This window comes from Drosophila busckii, chromosome 3R (genome assembly GCF_011750605.1).
Source record: "Drosophila busckii strain San Diego stock center, stock number 13000-0081.31 chromosome 3R, ASM1175060v1, whole genome shotgun sequence".
Lineage (NCBI taxonomy): Eukaryota > Metazoa > Arthropoda > Insecta > Diptera > Drosophilidae > Drosophila > Drosophila busckii.
Window position 1 is genome coordinate 1,175,786 of NC_046607.1, and position 18,309 is coordinate 1,194,094.

General features: G+C 37.3%; 1 protein-coding gene across 5 annotated transcripts; it reads right to left on the bottom strand.

Annotated features, from left to right (window-relative positions):
* Positions 1-1,655: 1,655 nt before the first annotated feature.
* Positions 1,656-17,700, bottom strand: LOC108604000 (diacylglycerol kinase eta). Of its 5 annotated transcripts, none has more exons than XM_017993240.2 (11): positions 17,634-17,700; positions 9,537-10,388; positions 8,910-9,463; positions 7,408-8,338; positions 7,208-7,342; positions 6,299-6,742; positions 5,258-5,881; positions 4,439-4,561; positions 3,565-3,784; positions 2,224-3,422; positions 1,656-2,159 (listed from the first exon to the last, which is right to left on the bottom strand). In XM_017993240.2, exons 2-11 carry the CDS (start codon positions 10,335-10,337, stop codon positions 1,851-1,853), a joined length of 5,340 nt encoding a protein of 1,779 aa, XP_017848729.1. In that variant the 5' UTR covers positions 10,338-10,388; positions 17,634-17,700; the 3' UTR covers positions 1,656-1,850. The 5 variants fall into 5 exon arrangements, with proteins under 5 accessions (XP_017848729.1, XP_017848727.1, XP_017848726.1 ...); XM_017993238.2 differs by lacking the exon at positions 4,439-4,561 and having other exon boundaries at positions 1,657-2,159; positions 5,258-5,548; positions 5,621-5,947; positions 17,634-17,681; XM_017993237.2 differs by lacking the exon at positions 4,439-4,561 and having other exon boundaries at positions 1,657-2,159; positions 17,634-17,699.
* Between the last annotated feature and the right edge of the window lie 609 nt (positions 17,701-18,309).

Consider the following 18,309-nt stretch of genomic DNA (forward strand, 5'->3'; position numbering starts at 1 on the left):
TACTTTTTCTTTACTATGTTTTTAACTATTATTTATGCGTTTGTCAATATCATACTTATAAGAAATACGATTTTTTTGTTCTTAATGTTGTATAGAACATAAATCGATCTTGTAGGCGCTAGTTGCATTATTGATTGTGTTTTTAGTTGCTTTTTTATTAATCATTAATTTTTAAATTATTTTTTAACTTTTGTGATTACTTAAATAGTTACAGATTTTTGTTTAAGCCGTTTCGTTACGTGTTTCGTAGTTAAGTATGGTTTAATAGATATATTAATAATTAAATGAATTTTTTAACATAGCGGTTATCACAGTATTTAAGAAGTAAACCAGAAAGATATTATTAGACCTTGTAAAATAAATTAAATTAATTAGTTTTGGTTAATGAATAAATACTTGTTATAAATTACATGCATCGAAAATTTTTAAATAATGTTCAATAATATACATTTAATTAAATTTTTCTTTGTAATAAACACCTTTCGCTTAGGTAATATTCAAAATAATTTCGTTATACTCTTAGAAATGTGTTACTTTGTTACACAACGAGTATAGAGTAAAGTAAGCGTAAGAGTTTCATAAGTACCTCTGTGTATATTTTATTTGTAATTTTTACCTGGGATTGTATTGGAGTGTACTGTGATGGGGAAGGAAATAAGTGTGCTTGAGTAATACAACAAATCGATCGAGTTAGTCTGGGCTCATTTATACTTATATATCGAAAAATATAATATAGACGTTGCTCAAGGGATTTGTTATAATAATTTAATTGTACATGTGAAACTCACTCCCACTCTTTTTGGAGACAGCTTCTTTTAAAAACGATTAAAACAATTTTAAACAAGTTATATATATTACACATAAATGTACAGTACTTTAGCTGATATAAAACAAGTAACTATAATAAATAGGCAATCTTGATATTTTAATATCTAAGATATCATTTGTTTGTTACAGAAGTAGTTCATACTTAAATAAAGAAAAGTGCATTGGCTATCTAAATAAATGGAGCGTTGTCGCCCCGCACCAAGACTACTTCTCCTTCTCTCGTAGATGTCCTAATTCCTATGCCAAAAACGCAATAGACTTAAAACCTAAACTAATTTAATTAAACGAGTTTCGAGTTTGCTTTGTGATTACCACAAAAAATTACATATAATACAGACTTTTCTTTGCCACAAATCGTAGCATAATAAACACGTAAGGTAAGGGTCACATTTAAATTTGGTTAGGAATACTTATTTAGGATCCATAATATGTATGGGAAAGTTTTTTATGTATAAATGTAGCTTATATGTCTTGTGGGTTAACAATTGTAAAATTGAAATTGCTTATAAATTTAGAATGTTTTTGTTCTGTTATGTATAGCAGTTGGGTAAAAAGTTTTTGGTTTCTGTTGGATATTCGTTTTTATTTCTTTTAAGCGTAAATTGAAAATTTAAACTGTTGTTACTTAAAAACTAGTCTTGATTTTTTTGTGCCACTACGTTTAAATTCGTAATACTTCATCAATTGAATTTTTTTCGTACTTCACATAAATTGTGTATCAAAAACGGAAAGTCAGTTTTGTTTTGTTTTGTTATTAGTCTAGAGCAAAAAAATGAATATTGTAATAAATTATTATTATTGCTGAAATCGAAAAATGTGGAAATTTTGTATTTTCGAATATTGTTAAAGTTTTCTTGTGTTGTGTTATTTTTTTTAGCTAAGCTAGCCTATAAATAGTGATTGTTATTAGCATTTATAACTTTCATAAAAAATAAAGATTTTAAAGATCGCTTTTATCATTAACAGCCCACAGTTACAGTACACTGCTGAGTAATATGTCAACGCAATATATTCAAATTAGCTTAAGTGTCACTCAAATCTTTTATGGCTTGCAGTATGCGCTTGACATGTCCGACTTTTACTACGCCTAGATCCTTAAGATCACGTCGTCCCAATGTAAGCAGCTCCTTGCCGCGTATGTCGTTCTTTAGAAAACTGTCCACATACTCGGCCAGCTGCATTGTCTCCAGCCAGGTAACCACCTCATTAACGCTCCAATTATTAGCTGCTTCGCGTGTGTTAGTGAGTGGTGGCTTAAATTGCTGTTGACCGGCAGTCGAGCCAGATCGTAAACGCACCCAGAACGGACGAGACTTGCGCCGACCATCCGCCTGCAGTGAAATGAGCAAAATTAGTTGTGAATTGGTGGAAACTATAACCTACGACTAGACTCACCTCTTCGTTGGGTGCAAGCACATTAAAGTAGGCGCGTAGCTTGCCATCGATGCATTTTTGTACAGAGCACTTCTTCAGCTCCATTTCCATGTTGGCTAGCGCAGCACTTAGCTTTGTCTCCAAGTCTTCACGCAATATAAGACTATGGCCACGATCGCGCAGCAGGGTGCAGGCATCATCGTAGAGCTGGCGTGATGAGTCAATAACTTCCACCAATTTAGTGCGTAGCGTGGGGCCCTCAAGCAGTTTTCCCTGCGGGTGTATAGATTCCAACGCTTCGCTGGCTCGACATGCCACTTCATAGAGATCATGCTGCAGAGCTGGATGCGATATAATCAAGAACTTGACCCATTTGACCAACGAGCTGACGGCCTCTATAAAGTTGAGCAGCACATAGCACTCGCGCTCTGATATAACCTCATCTGTAGAGATGGCATGCTCGGAGGCTGTTGAGGAGGCATCGCGTTGTATAGAAATACTATGTTGCCGTTGCTTCTCTTGCCAGCTCTTTAGGGACAGCTCCAAGCTGCGATTACGGCACAGCATTTGTACCCGGTTCTTATGCAGTATGCGTATCATTCCCGGCGGCTGTAACCACGCCTCTCCATCCACCTGTATGGGTATCTCCTCATCGCCTAATATATTAATTTGTACGCTTTGACACTGAGCTATGCGATGGTGCTGCAGATTGATGAGGCGCGAGGCAGCCATTTGCACAGAGCCAAACACGGCGACAACCTCCAACACGCGATCATCAAAACTGGGCGGCAGAAAGATGTCGTCCTTCTTAGTGCTGCTGCCCCAGAAATTGGTGCCACCCATAAAGCTGGGTATATTTAATATAACAATGCCCTGCAGCTCTGGGAGCGGAATGCGCTGGCCATCGCACTCCAGTTGCACACGTTGCTCCAAGTTCTTGCACGTTTTCTGGAGCAGCTGCTTGGAACCCAATACGCCATACCACATGTAATTGCGGGCTCGGGAGCGACACTTTTCCGGATGCTCTTCTCGTTTGTTGTGAAAGTCCAGTGAAATTTTTGCATCGATGCCAATGCCAAAATAGTTGTTCATTACACATTTCTCGTGGTAACCAGCCAGGAGTGTTTCATCAGGATCCATCAATGGGCTAACGGCAGCACACAATGTATCCGCATTAGCCATTAAGCACTTGGATATGAAGCCAGTGCCGTTAGTTAAGTCTTTACATAGATGAAAGAATGATAGTTATTTTATAATCAAACAAACAGAAAAGGATTGCTAAGTAGAATTATCTGCAAGAAGTTATTCAGGTGATTTATTAACGAACTTTTCTTTACAGAAAACATAATACAAAATACTTACTGGGCCAGTTGGGCAAACGCACTATAGGATTTATAATGGGCAATTTGCGATTAGTTTCCTCCATAAGCGTTTTCTCTTTTTCTTTATCCTTGCCGGGCTTTTCATCCTTATCAGATGCTCCACCGAAATGCTCATAGCCAAACAGTGTTGAGCCCATAAATAGGCTCGTCTTGGAGCTCGAGCCCTTTAAGGTTTGTAGGTTGGGCAAAGCTTCGTTTGGCTGTAAGAGAAGACAATCGATTAGAGTGGCGCTGGGGCACTATTGAGAGGTTTTTGTGTCAAAGAGCAACTGGAAAGTCAGCACTAACTACGATACAAAGGAACATATGGCGGTGTAAGTGTGTGATTGTGAGTGTTAGAGTAATAATGTGCGTTTGCATGTGCTAGTGTTGTAAGCAGGGCTTCTACCATATATAGATACCAGTTAGTCGGAGAGTGTATGAGATAGCTCACTACTTATACATACTATAGCGAAATTAAAATATTGTGTGGAAAGCAGAGGCTTCATTTTGTTATATTTGTTTATTGTCAGCATATGTTAGTATTAGTTAAAGCAGTTTCTATTATTATTATTTTTATTTAAATTTTTTTTTTTAACTTTTAACAATTGCAACAGTACAAATAATGATGCCAACAAGTGAGTAACTTAACATGAAATCATAAGCTAACACACAAGTGTGTGCTGTAAACCGAAAACTTAACTGGAAGCTTTAGTTTTAATTGGCATTTTTTACAGAGGATAGCTTATACTATATAAGATGTATATATCTTAAGAGTCGATTGCTGGGGTTACGGAAACACAGCAAACGAACGCATTAACGAACTCAGAGGAACGAAGGATCGTGGGAGTCCCGGCCTGTGGGCAGAGGCTTACCAGCGGAATGAGCGGCCGTATTAAAGCCAGTGTTGCTAATCGTATGTCTGGTTCGGCAACCACAAAGAAACGTACACTGAACAGTCCATAGGCGCGTTTTGTGATAATCTTTTTTTCTTTTTTCTAAATAAATGAATTTAGTATTTGCTTCGATTTACATTATGTGTTTAAATTATTAAGTATTTGATGTCATGATTGGTTGATAAGAACAGGTTGGTAAATTATACTATTGGGATAGTATATATGATAAATCTTATTACAAATTAGAAATAAAATGCAATACAAATAGTTCAGATAATTTTGAAATACGTACCAATTGAATTGTGCTTTGAAAAAAACATATACTGTATTTATACTCATTTATAAGTATTTATGTACTTCTTGTTTCTCTTGTATTTAATGCTGTTTTTCAGTTTGTTACACAATATTAACGAACTACTTTAAATTCGCATAATGTTGCAAATGATTCACGTAAACAAAGTTCGCATGATAAACTCAATTTCTATAAAGTCGCAAACCGGAAAAAAAGTTCACCAAAAAAACCAAAAATAAATAAAGCTTGCACGGACATCATAATATTTTTGTTTAGCGTATTTAATTTTCATTTTAAAAATTTAAATGATGTGATAATTAATAAAAAATAAACAAAGAAAACATTCACCTAAAATGATCTTAAATATTTTCTATCTTGTGTATTCGACTGGATTCGGCGTTTTTGTAAGTAGCTCGGCTGACACAATTTTGTTCACTTGCTGATGCGCAGTGCCAACATATGATATATAGGATATAAAGAATCGGTTACAGTGCGGGTCAACTTACCTTGAAGAGACTGCCACAGCTAATTCTACGACTAGCAGCTGGAGAATTACTGAGGAAGCGCGCATGCTCTGGATCCAAGGTAAGCATATTTGGATTAAAACCAGAATGTCGACGGTCTTTATCCTTGTCGAATTCGCGCACCGTTAAGCCGGGCGCATGGCTCGAATGCCGGCGAATCTCGGAGGCGTTCAATGCCCTCACACCGAGCAGACCCGATGCAGCCGTCAACGAGGCTGCAGCTTTCACGGAATCGCCGCGTAACGGCGTCGGTGGTCTGACAACAACACTTATCTGTGGATAGTTGGGATTTACATCATCAAAGGATTCTTTCTTACACGACTCATCAAAAGTAATGCGCTTTACATCTTGTCCATGGCCCGATTTCTTAGTAGGTGATGTTGTCGAGGCTAATGCCGATTCGAGTGGTTTATGGATGCTTGATGTTGTGGTCATTGTTGTTGTTGTTGTATTAGTATGCATGGCGTTTTCAAGGTCGTTTATTTCAATTCTTATTGCTGTTTGCATAGACACCTCATCCAGTTCATCGCTAGTCGCTGTCGTTGTTAAGCTTGTATATGTTTGTGGTGAATTTGTGGGCGTGGTCGCCTCTTCGAAATTCAATTGCTGTTGAGATACGATTGTTGTTGTAGTTTGATTCAGTTTTTTCAGTGATGTGCGCTTTTTCGGACGCTTTATTTTAATTTATTAGAGAATCGCAGAAGCAGGAACAGGATAATTGAAATTTCATATTGATTGGTAGATTGTTTTAGTTGGTTGGTTAGTTGATTTAGTCAGTTTGGTTAGTTGATTAATTTTTTTTTTGGTCGGTAAGATTGTAATTGTAACATAGTCGTTGCATAAACACACAAAAGAAAAGTCAAAGAAAAAGCAAATGTAGAGCAACAAATATTTACTATAAATAGCCACGTCTGAGCACTTTGAATAACGAAACATAGCTATAGCTCTATGCGTTTATAATATTTAGCTAGCATATGTACGGACTACCTACTTAACTCACACAAAAAACTACATTAGACTTACCTTAAAGCTCTGACGCGCTATATCGTTACCTTCCACGAACTGCGCCAGACTGCAAAAGCGCGGTGGTTCACGTATTTTCTGATCATCACACCGATTGTCAATTTCAAACACGATGTTTTCAAACCCAAACTGTTGCGGATTCTCATCGCTGTCCATGCGTGCCAGCCTGGCCATGCGTGGAGGCGACGAGTTACGTCTACGTGGATGCGTTTGAGTGTGGGTCAATGCGCTCAGAGATTTCTTGCGTGGTGGTTTTGGTGGGCCAGCGTGTTCCGAGCAGAGTGTGGTTGTATCATCCGTAAAGGTATTATCCTGCAATGCGTTGGTTATATCATGCCCCAACACTGAGCTGATATCATCCATAAGACTCTCTCCGGGCATGGCTTCAGTCTCGTCGCTTGTTTCCGGTGAGTCAATGTGGGTAAAGTTGCTTGCATCCAGATTCTATAGAGTATTGCAAATATGGATTAGTTTCTAATATTGCAGTAAATAAATGGAAAAAGTTTTTTTTCTTTTACAAAATTGCCATATATGTTAAAATATTTTTGGAAAATAATCGCAATGATTTTGGAATAGCCAGGTGATATAGTTTCAATTACTAATCATTTAAATTAGGAATAAATGGGAAATAATACAGGATTATTTAAGACTATGCAAACAACTAATCATTTTTTTTTATTAATTTTAATTATTGTCAATTTACCTATTTTTTTTTTTATCGCGAAAGGGGCTAATAATCAGCTACAAATGTTGTAATTGTTTTGTTTAATCTTAATTACCCAAAAATTAGTTTAAAAATATTCAACAAATTTAAAAAGGTTTGATTTTAATCTTGAATAATCCGCAATTTTTTTTCAATTTCGCAATTTTAATCATTAAATATTTTATATTCGTATATGCGTATCCCACCTGTATGATATCACCCAACGTTTGATTTGTTTCAGGCTTATCAAATATTTCCGAAGCCACACTGCACTCCTCATTGCTGATAGCGGAGAGAACATCGCTTGCTTCGTTAGCCAACTCCTCGGAAGATGATTGTTCCTGTGGGTTTAAGCAATGACAAATATTAAATGTGGTTCAATTATAATTCCCAGTGTTACACGTACAGTGTTGGTCTGGGCATCAGTATCAATAATTGTTATGCTTGCACTTGTGTAAACATTTTGGGGTTTGGGGGTTACGACAATGCCGGGTACCTGAAGATTGCAAGTGTGTACGAGGGCTTGTTGCTGCTGCATTTCGAATTTTTCGTTGCCAGTGCCGTTCTCCTTCTCGCAGTCGATCAGGCTACTTACATCACTACCTGCTTCAGCCTTGCGTTCCTTATCTCTGTCCATTTCACGCGTCATGTAGTAGGTACGTTCAAATACCTCTATTGGCCTGTAGTCAGAGAGCGGATCCACAATGTGCTCACCCGTTATAATCGGTACACGCAGAAAATCAACCTTACGCTCGGTGGGTGTAGTCTCGCCACCTTCGGCTGTTGGCGATAAACGGTTGCCGGCATCGTCAATATTTGCGCCACCGCTCAGTGAGAGTCGACCCATGCGGTAAATGGTTTCTCCATTAGCACCCTCTTCCATCTCTTGTATAACCTCCGGGACGCCCGAACTGCGTCGACTATCTGCAAACTGACGCGGAGCCGGCAAACTGATGCTGTTAAAGAAATTTTCATCCACCGAATCACGACGTGTGTCTGGCAGCGGTGATATGCAGGTCAATTGTGATGTTTCCATGGTGGGAGATATTATATTGATGGGTGGTATTATAGGCAGCGGGGAGCTGCAGGGTGTTGAGTCGCTAGAAATGTTCGTTGGTATCTTGAGCGCCTCAAACGGCGTAATCGACAACTTTCGCTGATATCGCTTCGGACGCCCCGGCTCTGAGTGTTCCACTACATTATAAATAGCACGTTTTACACTATTTGCACGGCATTGCAATGCTTCCTTTTCGCTAGAGCGCAATGAGCGGCTGTTGCGACGTTCTTTCGAGTTGATGTGGTCCTTTTCGGTTTTCTCGATTGATATATTTGGATGACTGAAAGAAGAAAAACTTTTATACATGAGCAAATCCCAATAAACTATAGAACAAATGGGCTCCAGATCTTCAGATAACGAATGGGTAAAGAAAACAATTTGTTCTGTATTATTATTTTTACATTTTTAAGAATTGGAAGTGGTTTCCTGTATATATATATATTCCTAATATATAAAACCTCATTATAATAATATTATTATACATATGAATTAGGGCAGGATATTTCCCAACAAAAGTGGGCAATCCTATGTTGCTTAAGAATGAAATTAGGACTTTAGCCCCAGCAAAGTCTTCATCTATTTATTATTGAAATAATGAACTTTGTGATAAATTCATAAACTATTATATTAACGAGTTAGTAAATTTGTCCTTATCATAGCTCAAATATTATTTATAATTATTATTTAAAACAAAAATTTGGTACCTCATAAATAATAAAAAATGTTTTACGGCAAGAACTGACGATTTGATTGAATAAACGTAATACGTTCAGTGTATAATAGCTGCCTGTGGGGTAAAGCAGTAAGGCTTCCACTTAACAGCTGAACAATTTTAAATTTAATTAACTCACAGCAGAGAAGGTCGCGGGGTTGTTGCTCCAGCTGATGTGGGCGTACCGCGAGCAATTAGGGTGCGTATAGTGGCTATTAGATCGTCGCCACTGTGTGCACCTGTCTCCTCCTCCTGCAGAGCATCCAGCAACATTGTCAGCTTTTGCTTTAAAATGTCGCATTTTATAGCCAACGGCTCGTCATCCCTGTGGTGCTCAATAATGCGTGATATGAGCTCATCCACAATATCGCACAGCAGGCGTGTGGACGAGAGTAAAGTTTGTGTATCGTTGGTGTCGACTATGTACCGCAAGTGCTGATTTGCAGATGTGACCATGCCCGTGATCATTGCCTCTTGCTCCGTGGTAATAGACATCTTAGGTACTTTGGGTATACTAATAGCTTTCTCGAAGACCATTATACTCCACCGGTCAAGCATTTTAGTGCTAGCCGATTCATACCGCTCAAGTATTTGTGGTAAATGCGTGTCATCGTCACAGCTGGATCCCCAGCCTAGGACACGAGCTAGATCGTTGCCCGTACCCAAGGGCATAACAGCTACTTGGCATTGTTTCTATGTAATGAAGTGTGTATAGTAAGTAAGATTAAAACATAATACTCAATTGATGTATGTATGAATCACTTACATGCATGTTAAAACGATCTATCTCGCTCAAAACCCAACCGACAGAACCATCGCCGGAGCAGACGAGTATGCGAAACATTTCAAAGTGCCGAAAGAGTCGCAGGCCTAGGCTGGGACCTGTTGAGATTAGGTCGAAAACCTGTGCTGGATTCAGAAGCTGCTTGAAACGTCTCAAGAACTTAACCCCTTGATTGTCGCCCGACTTTGAGTTGACAAACACGAGCAGCGGAGAGAAGTTGCCCTTTGGACTGACCACATCCCAGGCGTCATCAGTGCTGATCGAGTGAACGCTCGTCGGCGGCACCACTGACAGCTTCGCGGGCCCAATCGGACAGGCGATTGCCATTTGGGGCCTACAGGCTACATGCACAGTATCCCTGCACCATAGGCAACGCCAGTCCTGCAATCGCAACACTGATCCGCAAGTCTTCTTGCACACCGCACAAACTGCAGACACCGGGAGATTACCCTCCATCCACTGATGCGGCATTATAATGCTGCCATCCGGTTGTTCTATGATGTCCTTGCCTACAGTAGCAAGCGTTGTCCACTTGCAGTTGGCAATAGCCTTGGCCGCACAGCGCTTGTGCACCTTGCACTTGCACACCTCACAGCTAAGTCCGTGCGATGTGACGCCGGAGAGCGCATCCCGGCACACATTGCAGTAGGTGGGACGGGCGTGTGAGGTCGCATACCAGTGATGATGATTCGAAAGTATGTCATGTTGGTCAATCAGGAAGCTATCGCCACGTGGCCTCTGTGGCGCGGTTGCCGTCTTCAGCGAGCCCAGCCAGTCCTCCATGTCGCGTCTGGAGTCGGCGCACAGCACCAACGAGCGAGTGGGTGTGATTATCTATAAGTGACGAGAGATACGAAATGATTTAGTTGTAGCAAAAAGATTCAATTGTATTTTGTTGCAGTTTTTGATTGTGATCATTATGGATCTAAAATTGGAGTATACTCAGAATACATCCTAAAGCTTTCCTAGACCTGTGTCTGAATGAAACGGACTTAGAAGTTATAGAGTTATGTATACAATTATTGCAACAATTGTTGGAGCGAAAAGCTTTAACATGGCTATATCCCTAAATAACATTGCAAGTATCTTTATTGGTATTTTTATACACCTTGACATTTTTATAAAAAATGGAAAAGGATATTATGAAGTTGTGTAAACGTTACTGAAATAAGGAGGCGTAACAGATCCCTGTCTGGATTAGTGTTGCCATTTTAGCCATTTCCCAATCGGAACTAGAAACTGTTTTATGGCTTGTCGAAATTATGAATTTCACCAAATATATATTGCTTTCTTATTGATATAATCATTCAAAAAAACTATGTAGGTCATTGGTATCTCTCTATATATTCAATCTTTCCTGAAATTTGTCCTTTTTTTTGGCAACAATGATTCTCATCAACTATAAGAGATAGAACAACCAAATTTTGTATGTAGGTGCTCCTATACCCGAACCAAATCGCTTTTATTTTATTTTTTTTATTAGCTCCCCCTTTCCACGAAAATCGAAATAAATAAATCAGAAATAAATCGATTTAGAACGATCGGATAAATACCTATAAATAGGTGTTCACATTTCAGTTTTCAGTATAGACAGTGGTGCCCTTGTTGGCGGGCCATACAATCATCGCAGCCGAAGCAGTCGCGAACGTCGCTTAACTGTTTTGTGCTCTGCGCCCTACTTTGATGCGCCCTTTTGCTTTAATCTCAAACGCTTAGACACAATTTGCTTAGAATAAGCGGACTTATTAGTAGCTTAATCCAGTGCTAGTCGTTAGCATATAAGTTCTGCTTGTCATGACTGTAACACAAGCTCTGAATCCTGTTCTACTCTGTCATAGTGTTATAGAGTTTAAGCAAAAGGCATTATTATAACTCATGACCTACTCAATATCTTTAAAGGTCACGGTTGCTAAATTATGGCGGGTTCTGCAGTCTCGTATTGCATAAATTGACAATCTTCTTGCCGTATTCCTGCTAGCCTGTTGTTGGGCATTTTGCGCTCACCTTCAGTTGAATAATAAATTCTAGGTGCCCTGTATTTTAATTAATTGTGCTAATATTGCACAATTAGCTAATATTGCGTCTACCCACTCCTTATATTTGATATTTGTACACACTTTGCGTGGCAGACCTTATGAAGTATATACATATATACTTGATCAGCAGGACAAACTAAGTGGATTCCGCCATGTCTGTCTATCGGTTTGGATGGGTAATAAGAGCTCGGAGCTCAAGAGCTTAGCCCCCATATATATGTAGAATTGTGTAAGACGAGTCCGAGTGAAAACGAGCTGTGAAGCGTTTGCTGTTTTGTGTGTATGAGTTTGTGAGTGCATGCGTGTGTTTGCTGTGATGCCTTAGTCAAAGTGAATTTAAAAGTTGGTGGCGCCTAACTTTAATTTGTCCACTTGTTTCATTTGTGCTTTGCATCCGAACCTATGTACCAACGACATGCAGTTTGTATGTATATATAATACACACACATGCATCCATTTATAAAAATTCACATTACATGAAAACTGTTTTACTAATATTGTAACCTATTTTAATTTATCGAAATTTCACGACAATTTTAAAATTGAGCACCACAGGCATCCTAAATATCCTTCAATCTCTTGGCATCTCCGTCGTACAATTATCACTAATCACCCATCACACATCGGCCAGAAAAAACTCATTTTTATATATATATATATATTGTGGTATATTTACGGAAATTTATACTGCCATAATAATTATTGACCCACTTAACTGCAAATGGCATCTGATGACTAGAACAGCAACAGAACGTTGTATGAAGTCTGCAATCCCTTTGCACAGGTCCTTGTTGCACACATTACTGAAACTTATTAGTGAGTGACAGTTAAATTAAAATAATCCCATTGTTTTGACATTACACCAAGACCGCCCTTGACTGCACAAGTTAACCACGAATGGCAAAATAAGCAAAAGTCATTCGATTGCATAAATTATTAGGAAAATACGAAATAGGAATACATATATGCAATTACAATGCATTCGACTGCAAATAATGTTTAGTTTTCATGTGCTTAGCGCAGACCTAATTGGATTGCAAGAACAATGCGTTAACTATTACTTTTGACATTTAAAAATATCGATTGCATTACCTTACAATGGTTATTTAGAATGGTAATTCAGCAGTAATTGTATATGACTTGCATTAAGATGTAAAGACATTTTTTTTAAATTTAATATTTTTATCCCGTGCTATTATAAATTTTCAGTTTAAATATTCTCGTTCTTCCAATTTGTCTGTTGAAATTGCAACATGAATAAGCTTTTAGGGTTGGCGAACAGATGCTACACGATGGCATACTCGAAGTTAATGCAATCATGCGGTATACCCTTTGATAGCTGTCCAAAGTTCATACAGCCTTGTAACTTATTTATTCATTAGTCCTGCGAACAAAGGTATTAAAACTTTTGCACTCATTTGATTCAGACAAAATTAAATAATAATTATACACATATTTCAGAAGCTATTTATACGATCGGACATCGGTTGGCATGCTAACGCATGTGGGTGTGTTATTATTTTTAAATGTCGCTAGGTGGCGCTTCTACCATTTTAAATCAGTGAAATGTACAACGATAAGAGTTTAGCTTTCCACTATTTGAAAGAAATTATAAAGTTGAGTAGATTTTTTGTCAAAAAGTAAGTGTAAATTCCTTTTTGTATTTCGCGGTGCTAAGAATATCCTAAAACCGTTAATGTTGTGACGCCTTTTTACTCTTTTATCCTCTCATATAAGGATATTATATATAACTGAAACTTGCTACTTTCCTGCCAAGTATCATGGAATAAGTGTTTATATATTTTTATTTGAATTTAACAATCAACAAAAAAGAACCATTTAATCTTCAAAATAATCCATGAAATCACGAATACAGAATATAATAAGCTTTAGAAAATTCTAGACTTATGGCAATGGGTTAGGTTATGTTGATTTGGTAGGCCACATAAACCTTTTTGGTGCTTAGTGTTGCCGGAATTTTACCACCAGTTATAGGAGTTTTTTAGTTATAAATGGCTGCATTAAGCAAACCTCAGCAGCGAACCAGGACTTAACCTGGCCGTTGCCAGTGCCGGATCTGGCATAGTAAGTGTTATGACAATAAGATATTTCCGTATCGTACACATACATTTATGCGCTCAATTCATAATTAATCTAAAAATGTTTGTTTACTCTCAGTTTTTGTCTCTGCTTCACTGTACAACACAAGTGAGCACTTGCACTTGCTGTCACAATTCATTACGCACAGATAACAGACCAATGACGATAATGGAGGCTGTTGCCGAAATTTTAATGAACAACAGCAAGCGGAAGTCGTACAATCGAGTTAGGAGCTCCCCCAATGGCTGTAACAAAAGTTGAAGTAAACGCAAACAGCCATTCCTTAATACTTGCTGTAACTGAATTAGACACGTGGCAATGGCAACTCTTAATGTATATATTCTATACCCATGTGTACGACAATACTTTCTCCATGTAAGTGATTGTGTATGTAAAAATATTTCGAAATTTAAATATATACATAAGTTTGTTTACATAAACATACCATGAATGCTTGTATATTTTTTCATTAACAACTGAGGCAGCTGGTACAATAAAACTACAACTTACTTCGAAATTTTTATAGCCAATGCCTATTTTGCAAACTGCCCAATAAAGTCGCTTTTTGTTTGCATATAGAAAGTTATCAAAAGTAATGTTTTTCTAATTATACCGCAGGGCCTTCATACTATTTCAGCCATATATGTTAATATAGGCATTACCTTCAAGTTTTGTTCTTTAACTGTTGTATAAATATTTTACTTTAAGCCAGCCAGCAATTTAACAAGCTTTCAACATCAAGTCGCAAAATTTCAAAGTTCAAGAGCACACGTGTGCGAGTCTGTGACAGCTCAGCGTGGTACCTGTGTTGCCAGACACAGGGTCCAAACTCATAAAAGCCAAGGGTCCTGACTACACTTGTGATTATTGTTTCAAATTTCAAGGGCCCAGATATTGCGTGCGCCGCAGGACGACTGCTTCTGCCAGCGTTGCAGAAACGAGAACTGTAATTTAATTTTGAATTTTTCCTGGAAATCACACAACGTAGGCAATGAGTAGTCCGCTGTATCTAGCAAAAATACTTATTTGCTTTTGTATACCACAGTATAGTGTAAATGTCTCATTTAAATTATTAAACACAATTATTGTCATCAACATAAGCAGCAAACAATTAGTAAGTGATTGATATTTGTGACATTGTGTAGTTAAAAATTAACTTCGAAGTTGTCCACAACAGATGATATATAAATGATACATAAATTCAATCGCGCAATTTATAAAATATAATTTAATATTTTGTCATGTCACTCAAAGTGCAAATTAACAATTAGCTAAATCCAATTTGAGTAGCTTTAAACTTTGTCATTGACATTGAGTCTGAGGACTTAAGCAGATTAAAAGTGATTTTTTCGAAATTTAAATATTTAAAGTATACGACTGTTTAAAAACACGCACAAGTGAAAGTAAAATCATTGCGTCAAATTTCGCATACGCCATATCTTGCGGCCCAATTACCAAAGCGTTGTTGCTTGACAGAGATGCCAGTCAAGCTGCCAGCAGCACTGCATAATTGATGTGGTTACTACGCACACACACACACGAACAAATACACAACTGCGCTGAATTTCAAATGTAAAGGCAATCAATCAATTCGATTGCTCTAACACATTCTCCCGACTGTGAGCACTTGAAATTCAGCGTATTTTGTTAGCATTTGTGAGTTGTTTTCGGTAATTATTTTGGTCGAGGTAATTTTCTACTCTATTGATTGATAGATAGTCAATGCCAAAGAGGACAGAGTATTTAAGTGCATTTCATGTCTATTAATTAATTTGTATCTTTTGTGCATTAGGAATATTAGATTACAGTAGAACATCCTCGTGATTCGATAACGTAGATTCTTATAATATATGAAAGCCACAGAATTGAAAAACGTCAAATCATCTTAAAATCATATACGAGTTGATTTTAGGTGACACATAGCCATCATCGAAATCTTTAACGCCAAGCGGAGTCTTGCTTATACAAACGTACGGACAGTCAAATTTATGTTTTAATTCAAAAGCTGACTCACCTTGCCTTAAAAAGATTTTCTGCCAATTAAACGATGAGAGGCAACAAAAAATAATCAAAAAGTAAAGAAGGGCGCAGCTGATACTTGGACCCCGGCACATATGATGAGCTAAAAGTTACATATTGTAAAAAATAAAATACAAAAAAAAAAAGTAATTCATTCAGAAACCCGCTCACAAATTTTATGTTTTGGTGTTTACTAAGAGCTTGTAAACTTATTTAAAAAGTAAAATCAAAGAGGAAAATACTGGAAAGGGCGAAAAGTACAAAACATCTAATATAAACTCTATTTGCTTAGGTTATATATACACTGACCTGTCGTAAGTGCTAACACTGCTCGGCATCCAAAACAAGAATATGCACTTTAAGGGCTGTGCCACGCCTCCTGCACAATCTAATTGACCTACTTATTAGACCCTTTGAACATTTTTTTTGTAAAGGGTCTAAAAACGGTAGCTTCGGCGCCACCTTGGCTAATAAAATGTTCAGCTGTTCCTTCAAAGAGCTTGAGTGCGAGCTCCTAAATTCATTTAACATTTTCCAAAGAGAGTAAGCATACACATATACATACATAGCTACATACACACATGTATAAGTGATGTTTAATATTGCGCACTTACACGCAAAATAAGCAAAAACAGCGAGACTGACTTTGGGCATGTACAATCTACACACATATAAATATATACCTACGCCCTATACCAGACCGAGAAATAAATGCGCTAATTTCCGCATCAAATGTAACGCATTCGTGTGTAAAGAAATATAAATTTAAATATTAAGGCTTGTCATGCTGGCATAAATTTTAGCTATAGATTCGCAAAACACTTTCACTGCTTATGCTAATTTGGCATGCAAAGCGCGTCAAATGTAAATATTTAGCTTGAATTGCTCAATGGGATTTTGCCCTTTAGTTTCTGACAGACAATATCGATGGCATTGCTGTTTCCATTTGTTTTTGTTACCCATCTCTTCGATTTTATGCTCACACAAACAAAGCCGAGACTTGGCTTTGCTGACTGCTCCTGTAATTGGGCATAAAAGTCTATTCATATAAACGGGCATGAGATCATTTTGTACACATGTTACATGTATTCGTATTTTCATTGTACTAGTCAACAGCAAATAGGAAATGAAGCTGCTTATGTTGTGTCTAACTATTGAGATATCTACACTGTAATATGTATGTCTGTTTGTGTATCAAGTAGCTTTGGCTTGCGACAATTGTATTGCAAATAAAAGTTATGCGTCTAGTTAGTCCATGAAATGTGTGCTGAGAATTTAAAAACAAAAAAAGCGATTATTAAAATCAAAAATGCATTTAAAGAAAGGATTTAAAAATTTTTGTAGCTGCATACAAAATTTGGTTACTCTAACTCTTATAGTTGCTGAGAGTCAGTTGCTCATACATCCTGGCAGACATACGGACGTACGGTCGGAAGGATATGGCTATATCGACTCAGATCGTCTTGCTGATTGAGAATATATATACTTTATGGTATCTTTCCTTTCTCTGTTACATACATTTGCTCAACTGAGTAATACCGTTTTCCACTTTCTTTTATAAAAATATCAAAGTGTTTCCACGTTGTGGAAATTACTATTAACGTTGAATAAATTAAAAAAGCTGTTAGCCAAAATATATAAATATGTCCTCCTACATAGACGTATTATGAATTTTCTATAAATTAGTATCAAACAGATCAGACTTTGTGCATATACTTTTAAAAGAAATAATTGGAAATTGTCCGTTTCACTAGAATTTAGTCACAATACTTTTGGCAATTGTTGTATAATTTGGTTTCTTCATATGCCCACCATTTGTTACACTGATTTAAAATGATTTCAAACGCATATTACGAATTACGGCTTAAGGAGAATCGGTTGATTCGCCTTGTGCGAAAATAATTAAATAATAAGAAGAACTCACCTGAAAACTATGATTTACGTTCTTAATGCTGCACTCAAAGTAACACAATTCCGATAAATCAATTTCGTTGAAGACATCGCTCTGAAAAAGTTCACATAATATAATGTAGTGTTAGTAATTTAATAATATAATGAAGGAGAAAAGCTTTTAATATTGTTGCATTATAATATTTTGCTTCACATTTTTTATTCCTTTTTGTTTTCAACTCTGCTAGTGTTTTTTTTTAGCTTTGCTAACGGAAAATTTAGTGATGACCACAAGCTTTTGACTTTGCATTCATTCGTATGTATCTGAGCATTTATGTATGTATTCCTTGGCCTCAAACTTGAAGTGAACGGAATATACAAAGAATGGCCGACGGCCATTCTGATGTTGTTTCCTCAACTTATTTTGGCCTTGTTTAGTCCGAGATAAAAGCACGGCCATATGAAATACTATGTAGTATGTTGCATACGCATGCTTTGAGAGGCTGCCGGAAATTGAAATGTTTTACACAGCAGCACAGAAAAAATAAATTGATATTTATGAAGCAACAAAAGCCAAAATAACTCGTTTGCAAACGATTGTAGTATATGCGTAGCTGCTATTGTCAATGGTGTGACAATTGAATAGCGCCTTGAAGGGCTCACGCCAAGGTTTACGTACTCAAGTGGCACTTGAGCATGCAGAAAATTGG

Bases quoted from the DNA above. Each gene is read 5' to 3' on its own strand.
- LOC108604000 (XM_017993240.2), bottom strand. From the start codon at position 10,337: ATGGAGGACTGGCTGGGCTCGCTGAAGACGGCAACCGCGCCACAGAGG. The intron at 7,343-7,407 runs GTACGTGTAACA...TTAAACCCACAG, and splicing joins CTGATGCCCAGACCAACACT to GAACAATCATCTTCCGAGGA. The intron at 6,743-7,207 runs GTGGGATACGCA...AATACTCTATAG, and splicing joins CGTTGGGTGATATCATACAG to AATCTGGATGCAAGCAACTT.